The sequence below is a fragment of the Mesoplodon densirostris genome, chromosome 1, assembly GCF_025265405.1.
Source record: "Mesoplodon densirostris isolate mMesDen1 chromosome 1, mMesDen1 primary haplotype, whole genome shotgun sequence".
NCBI classification, from domain to species: domain Eukaryota; kingdom Metazoa; phylum Chordata; class Mammalia; order Artiodactyla; family Ziphiidae; genus Mesoplodon; species Mesoplodon densirostris.
Window position 1 is genome coordinate 114,638,725 of NC_082661.1, and position 15,540 is coordinate 114,654,264.

Consider the following 15,540-nt stretch of genomic DNA (forward strand, 5'->3'; position numbering starts at 1 on the left):
GGACTGACAAACAACAAGCCCAACAAAAAGTAAATAGGAAATAAAATAAGGGAAATAGTCCATAATGTGAAATTAAAAAAAAAAACAGTAGCATGTTGTTATGTGCACTTATACTTTAAAAAAAAATAAGGACAGTAATTCATTTAACAAACATGTGTTGAGTGTCTCCTGTGTGCTGGGCATTGTTCTGGCCACGGAGGATCCAGCATGGAGAGCAAACAGGCAAGGGCCCCTGCCCTCCAGGAGCTTATATTCTAGGGAGAGACACATCATTCACTACCCATTTTTAAAATGTTTTTATTGGAGTATGGTTGATTTACAATGTTGTATTAGTTTCAAGTGTACAGCAAAGTGAATCTGTTATACATATATCCACTCTTTTAAAGATTCTTTTCCCATACAGGTAATTACAGAGTATTGAGTAGAGTTCCTCGTGCTATACAGTAGGTCCTTATTAGTTATCTATTTTATATATAGTAGTGTGTACATGTCAATCCTAATCTCCTAATTTATCCCTCCCACTGCTTTCCCCCCCGGTAAACATAAGTTTGTTTTCTACATCGGTGACTCTATTTCTGTTTTGTAAATAACTTCATTTGTACCATTTTTTTAGATTCCACGTATAAGCGATACCATATGATATTTGTCTTTCTCTGTCTGCCTTACTACCCATTAAAATACCATTTTTAAGATCCATCCTCCTTCCCCCACCCACAGCTTTTGGTGGAAATTTAACTAAATTGGAAAATTGATAACATCTCTAATCATGTATGGGTATGGTTTTAATGAAGATTGCTTTTTGTTTTTTAAGGGAGAAGAAAATGGCTTTCCAGACAGTACTGGAGATCCCCTTTCAGGTAAATGATTGACTCTAAAGGTACCTGGGCTTCAGTGATAGCTAGTGTGGCTAAATTCAAGATCATTTGAGATGTTTATCATTAACCTTCAAAATCTGTATTACACACTAGAGAAACTTCCCAACCACACACCACAGTGAAGTGCAAAGAAATCTTACAGGATTTCACAAAAGCCTTCAGAGAGTATTTTCTCTGTGTTAACCCTCCTTCGCTTGGGCGGGGTATAGCAGGCTTCTCAAGTGGATGGGTTTAGGATCAGGTGAGGGTCGAACTGACCCTCCCTCCCTCTGAGTTCTGGGAGCCCAGTGTTGGCAGAGAACTTTGCCAGGTGGAAGCGAACAATGGGATGTAGGCAAACTGAGTCAGCGTGGGAAGGGCTGCTCAGCCGCCTGCTGCCCGCTTCCCTCCTCCGGCACTTAGGGAGCCAAAGGGGCCCCTCCTGACGTTAGACCATGTGCTGGTGCCCACCATTTTCTGCTTCTAGTGTGTTTAACCAAGAAACATTTAAAGTTTGTCTCCCCTGCCTCATCCCCCGCTGCCTTTTGTATTCTTTATTGTAAGATAGAAACTTTGGCAATGTTTAGATTCCTCATTAATTAATCATGGGGAAAATATGGAGTGAGCATTAAAATAAGCTACCAAAATAATAATTAGGAAAAAAAAACCTCACCAACATTTTAAAATATCTTTCAAAACACATATTGAATGGCCCTATTCATCAGGGGTTGGTTTGTTTCTTTTTTAAGGAAGGGTTGGTGACTCATAAAAGCCTTAGGATAATCTGTCATCAATCCCAGGCTGTGCCCAAGTAACAATGCTGAAAATCAGAACTTGTGGTGCATAATCAATTTTTTTTCCTTAGAAATATGATGTTGGCATTAGTTTTATCTCTGGGTGGTGAGATTCCAGGTGGTTTTTTGTCATGCAACAGATTTTTATTTCTTAAAGACCCACTGTGTGGCAGGCTCTCTAAGGAGGCCAAATGGCAAAGGTATAGTTCTGGAAGACAGAATTTGGGATTCTAGTTCCAGTTTAGCTACTGTCCTTCTGTGATTAGAGAAATCCAGGAGAAACTGGGCCAGGAGAACTTACAGTGGCGCTTACCTACCAGGTTTCATGGGACGGGCCCAATGTCTGGGGTCCCATCCAGGCACCCAGTGGAACTCACCTTCTTTGGACCAGAATCCACCCCTACTAGAGGCTAAGGCCACAGGCTAATAATTTTCCCTCTTCCACAAATACTGCAGCAGACACAGGCTCAAATTAGAAGCACCTAGCTGAGTGAGGTGGAGGAGGGGAAAGCATCTTTGCATACAGGCAGAGGCAATTTTAATAATCTTTTCACTATCCTATATTTAAAAAATTTCTAACACGAGTGGGTATCAGAAAAATCTACCCCCAGAACTTTAATCTGTATATACAAATGTATATATAACAAATGATCCAGTGTAGGCAAATACATACAGTATGTGGTAAAATAACCAAGGAAATCTCTTAAAGGCTAACTGTGATGGGCCTGGGTGATGAGAACATGAAATTTTTTTTCCATATGCTCACCTGAGTTTTTAGATTTTCTGTGACAAGCACATATTTCTTTTCTAATTAAAAAAAATCTACATTTAAACTTTTTAAAGACTAACACCCTGCACTCTAATGTGAAACGTCAGCTAAAATGAGAATGAATCAAGTAAGTTGCTTAGGAATATCTATAAACCGTTCAAAGACTCTTATGAGTTAAGGTCATTAATAATCAAATTTCAGGTTGTCTCTAAAAATTTTTACCTGTGTCAAAATGACATGGAAGGGGCTTCCCTGGTGGCGCAGTGGTTGGGAGTCCGCCTGCCGATGCAGGGGACGCGGGTTCGTGCCCCGGTCTGGGAGGATCCCATGTGCCACGGAGCGGCTGGGCCCGCGGGCCATGGCCGCTGGGCCTGCGTGTCCAGGGCCTGTGCTCCGCGGCGGGAGAGGCCACAGCAGTGAGAGCCCCGTGTACCGCAAAAAAAAAAAAAAAAAAAAGACATGGAAGATTTTCAAAGAGAATAAACTTTTCACAGTGATAGCAGGTAGTATTACTGAGAGAAATTGTACTGCTGAAGTCAACAGCTGTACCACCCAGCACGATGCTTTGGCCAGAGGAGTGTACAGGTGTTTGGTTGGGTTTGGGTTTTTTTTCCCATAAACAAGCAAATGAGAGACATTGACTTATTGGCTTTGCTCTTGGAAAAAAGGGCAAAAGCAGATCCCTATATTTCCTCTTTGAATGAGAGTTGCCACCTAAGTAAGATTTATCTTATTGTTTTACTTACACTAATTTAGCATTTGCCATGTACCAGGCCCCCTTCAAGCACTTTTAGAGATATACTCAGAAAAAAAAAGCGTTCATGACAACTCTGTGGGTCCAGTTATTTTCTTCACCAGGTGGATGCAACAGAAGTAGCCCTGGGTTCCGTGGCTGGTGCCCATCACATAGGTCCTAAGTGGGAGTCAAGCCCCAGGCCAGACCCAACACTCCCATCCCCACCAGACCAGGCTGCCTCTCTATTGGTCAGACGCATCGCCTGTGTAGCACACGTGTTGAATACCTGAGTGTCACACATGGGGGTGAAGGTCAGGCTTCCAGCTCAGAGTCTCCCTCTGGAACAAAGCCAAGGTCCACCCCGACTCCCACAGAGTCAGCCTCTGAGCCGCTGAAACACCTTTCCCAGAAGCTTGCTGCTTTCCCCGCATCAGGCCCTTGGTCAAGCCTTAACTCAGAGCCTGGCTTTTATTTAATTCTTGCAATTTGAAAACCTTAGTTACCTGCCATCCAGTTTATATCTGGTTAAAATAAGGACTATGGGGAGAACGGAGGGCTCTCGGATAGAAGGAGGGAATTGACCAGAGTGAGAAATGACAGTTTGTAATCAAGGAAAGAATAAGAGTACAATTCAGAATCAGCTACTACTAGAAAAGCAAAGCCCCCTGGGTGGAACCGTTGAATACAGAAGCAAGCCCCCAGGAGACATTAACATTTTACAATGTTTTCAGGCAATTTTTCAAAGTGAAAACATTTGGGCATTAAAGGAATAAGCCTCAGTTATAAAAACAAACAAACAAAACACACAAAACTCCCAAATAGTAAAGTTAAAAACCTCTTCTTGTTCTCCCTTCTGGTGGCGGTATTTATCACCTGGACCATGACCTGCCTCCCCATCTATTCTCCACAGTTACCTGTTTTTCAAGACTGACTTTTCTGACGACCTTGTATAATTCAGCAGTTGCCTCATCTAAACCTAGTTTCCCCATAGAAGTGAATATACAATAGGATTTTCATTTTTTTCAAATTAGGTCCATAAAGTGACACTTACTAAATATGTTTGTGTCACATAATTTCAGAATTTATGTAAAATTCTGTGTTGAATTTTAACCTGGGTCCTTTCTTATGTGTGTTTCTTTTTCTTTAAACGTGCTTTCTACACTCCAGTTTTGTTTGATGACAGAATGCCCTGCGTGGTTTACTAGCCAGGATCCATCCAGTTTGTCAGTTAGCCTCCCCAGGGATGTTAGCAACTTGATGTCTTCTTAAAGGGGTATTTCAGAGAGGGAAAATGAAACCATACTGTTTTTCCCTTTGGTTAAGAGATCAAACACCCACCAAAAGCCCTTGGGTCAGTTTCTTAATAGATAAAAATAATTCTTCATCATTTTCCAGCTCATATCAAATAACTACCTCTGATGAGTCGTGTGGTATGTGGGCACCCCAGTGATTTCTCAGAGCCATAAACTGGCATTTTAAATATATTTATTTCCACCCCCATTGGACACCACACACAGAAAAAAGAGTGAATTGACACCCTTAACAAACATAACTGCAGAAGTATTTGACTGTAGTTTGACACTTGTTGGTATTTTCCAAATCTCATAATTAATAGACACCTAGGAGAGAGTTATTTTATTTTAGAACCACAATGTTTTGCTGTTTGCAAAGCTGCCAATACAAAATGTTTACTATTGTTTGAGCTAACTCAAGACCTAGTTATCATGAGGAGCATTATGATAACGATCTGAGAGCAAGCAGTGGCACTGAGCGCTTTGGAGGAAAACACCCGTGTGGTAATAGCTCTTGAAAAGCCAGGACGTACAAGATAAAACAGCACATCCCCTGCAGGGAGGTACATTAAGTCAATCTGTGATCCACTGCTGACATCCTGACTGAAGCCATTTTCTAGGCTCAGCCAATCATGACCCTTGTGAATTCTGTGTCTTGTTCCAATTAACTGTTAATTGACCAGCATTTTATAACCTGCCAGCCTCAAACTTGAGAGTTAGACACTGCATCATTGGACACGAACTGTTTCTTACTTTGCTTTAAATGACATAGACATACCTTGTCGATGAACATGCTTGATTTCTGAACTCTTCTTTAAGATTTGATGTAAAATGTGTGTGTGAGAGAGGATGAAGAATAGGGGGAGAGGGGCAAAAAAAGCCCCGTAGGAAAATCCATTCTGCTTATGAGCGTAGGGAAGTATTATCTATCCACAGACTCCTAATCACCAAGCAGACACAGTATCTTTCAAAGAGAAGTAGCTGTCATTCTAAAATCTACTCTTGGCAGTCCCTTCTGACTAAGAACTTACTCTGTAGATGTCTTTAAGGCAACGGTTTTCAACCCTGACTGCACATTAGAATTGTCAGGAGAGCTTAAAAAAAATTCCCATGTCCTGCCTGCACCCTGGACCAAATAAATAAGGATCTCGTGGGTGGCACCAGACATCAGGATTTTGTAAATCTCTGCAGGAAAGGCAGGGTAAGGGGGGTCAGAGAGTTCCATTTTTTGGCCAAGGTTGAGAACCACTGCTTTAAAAAAGTCTGTTGGTTATGGTTCCTTACCCGCAGCTACTAATTTTTTTTTTTTTTTTTTGCGGCACACGGGCCTGTCACTGTTGTGGCCTCTCCCGTTGCGGAGCACAGGCTCCGGACGCGCAGGCTCAGCGGCCATGGCTTACGGGCCCAGCTGCTCCGTGGCACGTGGGATCTTCCCGGACCGGGGCACGAACCCGTGTCCCCTGCATCAGCAGGCGGACTCTCAACCACTGCACCACCAGGGAAGCCCTACAGCTACTAATTCTTTGTTGCATACTTACCACGCACTAGGATGAGGCTTTAAGGGATGATATCATTTAATCCTCTCTACAACCTAATGAAATAGGTATCGCTCTCGCTGTTCAGAGAGGGAGGCCATGGTGTTAGCAAGCTCAGTAACCTGTCCAAGCTGCACACCCGCACAGCCTCGACTGTATTGACAGTCGGTCGGCACGCCTCTAAAGCTCATGTGGATAACCTCTGTGGTACTCAGTGTACTCTGTCTCCATAGCAACCAGCCATCTTTCTTCTGCCTTGTATATACTCAGCACTAAAAAACTTTCAGTTCGTCTGAAAATCTCTAGATAGCTCTTCATAGGCTGCCCAGAGGTTTCTAATTTGACTGTTGCTCTGTGTCCCATTCTTCATTCATTTGATTTACTCAGCAGACATTATTGAGTGCCTACTATGTGCCTGTAAGGAAGTGGTGACATCAGACATCTACATCCCTTTCCTCTTGGAGCTTATATACTAGTTGGGAGTGACAGACAATAAACACAAATAAGTAATTTCATATGGTGGTAGGTGCCTTGAGGAAAATAAATGAGTACAATGGGTTTTGCCTGCAGGGAAAGGATGCTTCTTTAGCTAAGAATGTGCACCAAGGTCTAAATAATGCAAAGAAGCCAGCCATGTGGAGATCTGAGGAAGGAGGACTCCAGGGGACAGAACTAGTTGGTGCAAAGGTCCTGAGGCGGCATTGAGCTTAGTGTTCTAGGGACAAGTGTGGGCAGTGAGGAGCAGTAGAAAATGTGGTGAGCTAGGAGGTGTCAACAGAGGCCAGATGACATGGGGATTCTTTTTTTTCCAGTCTACTTAAAAAAAATAAATGTAAAACCTAACATCATTAAATAACATTTACATAAGACTTGACAAAAATGCTTTCACATCATTTATCTCATTTAATTCATGAGCTATAGGAATTATTATCATCTCCATTTGATAGATGAGGAATCTAAAGTCCATGGATGTTAAGTGCCAGCTGGGAAGCTGGAGCACCGGGGTTTGATGGGCCCCATTTGATACACATGCAGAATCGGATGCTTCAGGATTATGTGTGTAAAGGACTCAGTGCAGGGCCGGTTATACGTTAGGCATTTGATAAATGACAGTTACTGTGGTGATGAAAATCGCTGAGAAATTTGGCCCTTTCTCCGCTGATAAATTCTTCCTTAGTTTAAGCCAGTACTCAAACTGAACTTACAGAGGGCAAGTCCTTCCAGGGTTTTGGCCGCTACAATAAGAAGTCATCATAAATTAATGGTGTAATACATTCTTGTTTTGCATCGGTGGAAAATACCCAAGTCACGTGTCAAAATATGACAAGTGAGGACCCTACTTGTTAGAGAATCTAAGTGAATTTTTATACATAATTAACTTCTCTTTTCTCAATAACACTCTCCTTTCCTTCCCCCAAATCTAGAATCAATCCGTCTTTTTGTATTTGAAGACCAATTCTGTTCTATTTCCCACCATATCTGTTAACTGCCAGCAGACATCAGCAACATTCTCTTCCCTTTACTAGTAATTCTCTCTTCAGGTCCTAAAATTCATCAAACAGTAGTAAGAAACCTACCTTGTCTCCTGAGGAGAAAGCACAGTTCTCATTCATTCATTTAGTAAACAGCTTTTGAGTTTCTGCTGTACAGCCACCCTGTGCTTGCTATTGAGAAGCATCAAATAATAATCCCATTTTTCCCCATTTCTGATGAAAACTTCTTTGGTCCTGAGTCTGTCTCTCTCCACAATTGTTTCTTCCCCAAGGCATGACCCAATCTTTCCTTTCATGTGCACTGTTACATGATAGGTGTTTATAGCAGGGCAGGACAAAATGTATTTCATAGGAAAAGAAACACATTTCTCTGTTTAAGTCCTCAGAGAGCTAATTATAGTTTATGATTCTAAAAGGCAACTTTAAATTCACAACAGTTGGCAGTTTCGGTAGATTCCAGTTCACTAAATGGCTTAGCATTTGTGTCATTGAAAATACAAAAGGAAAACATCAATAGGCTTTTTGACACATCATATATTTTAAAACAAACTGATAATTTTGTAGTCTATGTAGTTGTTCAAATAAATAGAAGCTTCTTACATACTAGAAGGCTTAGAGGAGCTTCACAGAACCCTTAATGATGTTTTCATTCTTCTTCTTGACACTAAAGGAGAAAACATTGCCAACCCTGAGTCTTATGGAGGTAATACAAAGCAGACTTTCAGACACTAATACATTTAATTCTGGACTTAGAGGGGTAAATCCTACTTTATTTTTCTGTGACATTTAAAAAATATTTTTAAGTAGCCAAATAAACACAGTAACTATAGAAAATTAGGAACTATCCATTGTTAACATTGTTGTTATATGTACTTCCAGATTTTTTCTGTGCCCATGAATGTGTGCATAACATATACTTTATGTGGATATAAATGACCGTATTATTTTGTTTTTACAAAAACTGAATTATACATACCCTTTGGTAAGCTGCTTTCTTTTCCACTTGACAGAATATTATTTTGACCCTACCTTTAAACTTTTTTTTTTTTTGCGGTACGCGGGCCTCTCACTGTTGTGGCCTCTCCCGTTGCGGAGCACAGGCTCCGGATGTGCAGGCTCAGTGGCCATGGCTCACAGGCCTAGCCGCTCCGCGGCATGTGGGATCTTCCCAGACCGGGGCATGAACCCGTTTCCCCTGCATCGGCAGGCGGTCTCTCAACCACTGAGCCACCAGGGAAGCCCCTGACCCTACCTTTAAATAAGGGCAAAGAAAATTGCACAGTTTCCCCCTTTTACTGCAAAGCCACCTTCACCATTAGACAGTTCTTTTTTTTTTTAATAAGTAAACTTCTGTCCCACCATGCAGCTAAAGTCTTATTTCTTTGTATACTGTTATTAATGAAGCTGAAGAATAACTCTCACTATATTACATGTAAATGTAATTCAACATTTTAGAACTGTAAGATGTGGGACATACTGTGGAAGGATATGGATCTGTTCTCAGGGCATTTAAGGTAAATGAGGAAGAAAAACAACAACAAAAACCATACAGAATATCTCACTGCAAGACAGAGTCAGGAGATGCAAACAAAATGATGGGATTCTGGATGAGACAGCATTCTAGGCAGGAGCTGGGGGATTTCATGAAGGGGTGTATCTGAGGTGGGTTTTTTTTAATATATATAAATTTGTTTTATTTATTTATTTTTGGCTGCATTGGGTCTTCGTTGCTGCATGTGGGCTTTCTCTAGTTGCGGTGAGCGGGGGCTACTCTTTGTGTGGAACGTGGGCTTCTCATCACGGTGGCTTCTCTTGTTGCAGAGCACAGGCTTCTAGGCGCGCGGGATTCAGTAGTTGTGGCTCGCGGGCTCAGTAGTTGTGGCGCACAGGCTTAGTTGCTCCGTGCCATGTGGGATCTTCCAGGACCAGGATTCGAACCCGTGTCCCCTGCATTGGCAGGCTGATTCTTAACCACTGCGCCACCAGGGAAGCCCTGAGGTGGGTTTTATAGAATGGATGAAGTTCAGTAGCTGAAGGGAAGTCCAGTTAGAGGAAGTTCAGTGAAAGGGAGAGAGAAAGAAGAGAGATAGATAACTGATCAGAGAGAAAATACCAGAAAAGGCATGGAGGAAATCTTTGTTAATTTCCACCTATGCAACTGACAAAGATTTTTTTAAAGTCATATTTGGTGCTGACAAAAGTGAAGTGAGATAAGCACCATCACTATACTCTGTTTGGAGTATAAATTGGTACAGCATTTATTTCTGGAAAGCAATTTAGCGTATATGCATTGATAGCCTAAAAATGCTCGTAACTTTTGGCCTAATAATCCCATTACTGATGAGATGGTTAAAGATGTGCCCCAAATTTTTATATGTAAGGATCTGCATCGAACTGTTCCTCATAGTCATGAAAATATGGGAAAACCCTAAATGTTCAAGTGTATACAAAATTCACAATTGTATATAATTTTTAAATGTTCTACACTGAGCTTATATTAGTTTTTTTCTTTTCTTTTAATTAGACTTTGAAGAAAAGGAAAATACAGGTTGTCTGTTCAGGGAACTGAGTAGTCCCCCTTCTCTGGAGCCCAGATTATATTCAAGGAATTCACGGGGAATAGTAAGAGAGGTGTGGAGAGCTTCCAGGGGAGGCTGGGACCCTGGTAACTGGTTGGATAGAGAGAAGAAATCTGTAAGGATGCTGGGGAACTGCAAGTGTAAATAGGGGACTTGAGGTGCTTTGTGTGCATAGCGGGAGAAATTTAAGTACTGTTTCGGGTCCTTTGAGTTGGAGATGTCTTCTGAGCATCAAGAGGAGCTTTCCAGTAGTCAGTTCTGGAGCCCAGGTGAGTGGGCAGGGCTGACCATTCATTTATTCACTCACTCATTCAGCCCACGTTGGTTAAGCATTTACTATATGCCGAGGGCTGTACTGGGTCCTGCAGATGCAAAAAGAAAGGGTCTTCTATTCTAGTGGGAGAGTTTTGTAGAGGTTGTTGGGAGTGGAGAAGGTGGCAAAGGGAGAGAGAATGTGGAAGGGGAAAACTTCAGGCTGAGAACAGGGCTAGAGCGCTTCCTTGGAACTCCCAAGGACTCAGCCATGAGACAGGCTAGGATCTTAGCATATCAGGCTGAGAAGAGAAGGGATGTGTCCAGGACATGGTAGGGTATGCCTGGGGATATGGAGCTTGGCTTTCAGAAGGAACCTTCAGGGAAAACAGCCTGCAGAGCAATAGACAGTGTCCAAAGGGGCAAAAGAGTCTTGGGCCCAGTTCCAGAGGCAGCCAGATCCAAGGGGAGCTGGTGTGATGGGGGCGTCAGCAGCAGCAGGAGGTCTGGGTGATCCTCAAAGGCAGGTGGGGATGTGCTTCTCTGGACTTTTCTACCCCATCAGAACTGGACTCTGGCCCACAGTTGCAGTGTAGGGAACTGGGTCCAGTCTCTACAGGGTTTGGCAAGAACTAGGCTGGGTCAGATGCTGCTCAAAGCCAAAGAAGGTGAAGATTAAGAACATGATGAGGCATTGGAAGCAACGGGTTTTGAATTCTTCTAGAAGTTTAATAGTAAATTGGGGCTTCCCTGGCGGGTGGTTAAGACTCCACGCTTCCACTGCAGGGGCCACGGGTTCGATCCCTGCTCAGGAAACTAAGATCCCACGTGCCGTGTGGTGTGGCCAAAAGAATAATAATAAATAGATACATTTTATAAAAACAGTAAATTAGAGTTAAGAGAAAGTCACTTCAGTGAGTTATGAAGCTAGAGGAGGGCAGTTTGAGGTGGTTTTTTTTTTGCGGTATGCGGGCCTCTCACTGTTGTGGCCTCTCCCGTTGCGGAGCACAGACTCCGGACGCGCAGGCTCAGCGGCCATGGCTCACGGGCCCAGCCGCTCCGCGGCATGTGGGATCCCCCCGGACCGGGGCACGAACCTGCGTCCCCTGCATCGGCAGGCGGACTCCCAACCACTGCGCCACCAGGGAAGCCCTGAGGTTCTTATTTTTTATGATAGAGGAGCCCTGTACATATTTGTAGATGAAGGAAAGAGGATCAGTAGAGTTGAGTGGCTGGAGATGAGGGGAAGGAAAGGAGATATTTGATGAAACAAATCATGGGGAAAGAAGTGAGGAGTGGGCTCAAAGGCGTAAGTGAAGCTTGGCAAAGAGGAGGGTCACTCCACTGCTAAGCCTTCTCTATGCTAAACAATATATTTATTAATGTAATACATTGTTTTAGTTATCATAGAAATACACCACCACTAGAGAAAGTTTGGAAAATAGAAACATAATCCTATCACATTAACCACAACAGCTATTATAACTTTTGTACATTTCCTTCCTTAGTAATATTAAGAGACTTTTATCATAGTTGTAATGAGTACATAAATTCCTCACATCTTGCGTTTTCCACTTAATGTGAGAGCACAAACATTTTCTAGGTTGCTACATAGTCTTCATAATTACTTAAATAATATCCCATCAAATAGTACAATAAGTTATTCCACTAGTCCCCTAACTTTTTAAACTGTTTTTTAAAAAATGGATAATATGAATAAACTGTAATTAAAATGTTCGTGTATATACATATTCTAGATGATCTCCTTAGGCTGGATTCTCAGAAGTTACGTTAGTAGGTCAAAGAGCATGAATGTAATTTTCACGGCTCTTGTTATCTTTTACTGCGTGCTTGCCTCAAAATTGCTGGTTCTCAATTTTACAGTCACCAAAGTGAGTCCCTTTTTCTGAGATCTTTACTTTCCTAAATTGGGAAGTCCACACTGCTCAGTGTAGAAAAGGTCATCATAACCTCCCAGAATTTTCCAAGCCAGTGATCTCTAGTGTCACCTTTAGCTGTTAATGTCCCTGGTCAGAGGGGTCAGGAGACCCAGTGCTGTTGCATATTTTAAGTCGCCTGGATTGCCATGCTGTACAGACCCTGCTTACAATTTTACTATAACTGGTTTGCCTCTGACCTACTAACCTCTGACCTACTCACCACTTACCTACTAACTTCACCCTCCTGCTAACGTGCTGCCGGGTACTGCATGAGGCCAAAGATGACCGATGGGGGAGTTTGTCCTTCCTCCGAACCGGGGCTGCTCTTGCTGAGGCTGAGCTCAAAGCCACCCACTCGTCCCACCTGCTGCGCACCTCAGGGTGTTGGCTCCACTTCAAAGGCAGCCCCATGGGTGAAGAAAACAGAGATAAAGGCAAAGGCATGATAAGGTGGCCATAAATCTAAAAAGTAAGTTTTCTGGCATTATCAATTATCACTCATTTTCAAATACACATATGGAGTGGATATTCCAGTTTTGGGTGTGTGTGTATTTTTTTTTTTTTTTTTTTTTGGCGGTACGCAGGCCTCTCACTGTTGTGGCCTCTCCTGTTGCGGATGCACAGGCTCAGCAGCCATGGCTCACGGGCCCAGCCGCTCCGCGGCATGTGGGATCCTCCCGGACCGGGGCACGACCCTGTGTCCCCTGCATCGGCAGGCGGACTCTCAACCACTGCGCCACCTGGGAAGCCCTATTTTTTTTTTTTTAAAGACCTTTTAAAGAATTATGCAATCCATTATACCCTCACATGCTGTGCTTGGCTTTAAGAAGCTGTCAGGGCTGACTTGTAACTTGGAAGGGGTGAGGGTTGAGAGCAGGCGAGGAGGGCTGGTTTCTCGTGAGATGAAGAGTCCGACAGCCCTGGACTGGCAGTTTGTCCACGGAGAAAGCCCTGCTCCTCGGGGCCCTCGTCTGGCCAGCAGTCTCACAGATGCACAGCCTGGGCGACAGAGAGTCTCAGAAAGAAAGGAAAACTGGCTTTATAAAATCTTGCCACCGCTTCCGGCAAAGCAGCCACCCTTGGCCATAAAGAAGAACACGTTATTGGTGAGTATGTAGAAATGAGTATCCTGAAATATCTCTGTAAGATGCGCTGTTGTACTTACACTGATGCTATGAACCTTTCAGCGGGAAAGTAAAGCACGGAAGAGATGAGCGCGCCTCTTGGGCCTCTTGCTGACACGTGGACCGTATCGTTTGTCCCCGCAGATATAAGCAAGGACGCGTCCTGTGCAGAAAACTGTACCTGTTCATCCTGCTCGCTCCTGACCCCCACCATCAGCGACTTGCTCAATGACCAGGACTTACTAGACGTGATCAGGATAAAGCTGGATCCCTGTCACCCAACAGTCAAAAACTGGAGGAATTTCGCAAGCAAGTGGGGCATGCCCTACGATGAACTGTGTTTCCTGGAGCAGCGGCCCCAGAGCCCCACCCTGGAGTTCTTACTCCGCAACAGTCAGAGGACGGTGGGCCAGCTGATGGAGCTCTGCCGGCTCTACCACAGGGCCGATGTGGAGAAGGTCCTGCGCAGGTGGGTGGACGAAGAATGGCCCAGGAGGGGGCGTGGAGAGCACCCCAGGAACTTCTAGACCTTGGCTCCTTCTCGTCAGCCTCTTCGGACAGTGAGCCGAGCACAGGTTAAGGAGCAATGTGAATCTGTTCTTTTTTAAGTTTAGGCAAAGGACGTGGGGCAGCGGACCTTGGTTTTCCCCAAAGCTGGTGGTTTTGTGGAGGGTAGGGTATGTTTTTGGTGGCGGATTTTCCTTTAGTTTTGCACATCTGTTTTTATTTAATATTTGAATCTGGAATTGGGAAAAATATGTTGTAGGCTCCTATAGGGACCAGGGCCAAAGCTACAATCAGAGTGGATTCATGCCATGATGAAAATAAAAGTATCCTCTCCCTTAAAAACTGAAGACTGAAGTCAGAACTAAAAGTCATCATCCACAAGATCCTTTATGATTAGTGACACTCCCACAGCTTAGAAGAAAACCACAGAGAGAAGTTTCCCTTTAGTCTGTTACTCTTTTTGTTGTAAAGTACTTAGGTGAATTCACAGGCTGCTGGCATTGCATGGTGATACTCTTCAGGACACATGCCGTCTTTCTTATTCAAATACTTGTATAATCTGTGCACTATCAAAGAGGACTTTGCTTGAGTGTTTTTGAAAGAAATGCAAAAACCGATGGTGATTGGGAGGACAGAGTCAGGAGTTAGCAGGGTAATAAGGACCATGGGAAAGGTGTTGACAAAGAATAGGCCCTTTCGGTACCCTTGGCTGTTTAAAAATTAATTTAATATTTACTTTTAGGTCTTGTATATCAGGCTGAGTGTTTCACCCCCGAGAGAAAGCTCAGTTAAGAAATAAAAACTACCTGGCCTGTGGGTGAAATGCAACCCCGTCTAGCACCTACTACCCCACCTTAAAACAGGGCCCAATAATACTACACAGCACTTTAGCGAAGAAAGAGAAATCTTTACTGGTGATACTGGGAAGGAAGCTATGCATTAAAACCTAAATTTCAAAGGATTTTAAACCAAGTGAAAAATTGGGTCCAAAGACTATCCCCTGTTCTCGTTTGATGGTTTACTGTGGAAGGTGGTGTGGATGGGAGCGTTTGTCATTAGAGAGAATTTTCTAGGTTTGGGGGGTGGGCGGGGGGAGGGAGAGAAAAGCCTTGGTTTACTTGATGAGTTCATAGAAGTGCTATTTGGTTTTGGCTATAGGTTTAGAAAATTAAGGCACTTTGTCCAATTTGGGAGGATTCTGTTTAAATCCCTGACTAAAATATGCAAAAATGATGAATGACATTGGTTGGAGTACAAGGGAGATTAGGATTAACTCAAAAGAAAGTTGTTTCCTAAACCACTGACATTTTTTCCCCACTAGCAGTTACAGCAGTTTTTATGAGGTTGCTGGTATATAGTCAGCCTCACCGTCAAATGTAAACACTAAACTTGCAAAATTACTATAGAGACTTACTCATCACTTCTGATTCAGTCAGTGCTAGTCACACCTAGCTCGTCTTATCAGATTTAGCAGATAAATGTCAGGTTTATCAAAAGATGTACTCAAAGTAACAGCCAGGAATAAAATGTAGAGATTTTAAAAAATGGAGTCTTTTGCAACTTGACGTCCAGTGAGTGGTTGCTATGTATTGATTGTCAGCCGTGTTCCAGGCACCGTACAGAGCTTGTAAGGGCGGTCTTATCTTCTAGGAGTTTGATTTTATG

At 43.1% G+C, this 15,540-nt stretch overlaps 1 protein-coding gene across 2 annotated transcripts in view; it reads left to right on the top strand.

The window, feature by feature from the left end:
- The window catches only part of EDARADD (EDAR associated via death domain), a 59,131-nt gene extending 45,049 nt beyond the window's left edge, over positions 1–14,082 (top strand). For both annotated transcript variants that reach the window (XM_060090111.1, XM_060090120.1), the window contains exons 5-6: positions 812–857; positions 13,513–14,082. In XM_060090111.1, coding sequence (XP_059946094.1) covers positions 812–857; positions 13,513–13,895 — 429 coding nt within the window. In that variant the 3' untranslated portion in view covers positions 13,896–14,082. The remainder of the gene's footprint in view (positions 1–811; positions 858–13,512) is intronic.
- The last annotated feature ends 1,458 nt before the right edge of the window (positions 14,083–15,540 follow it).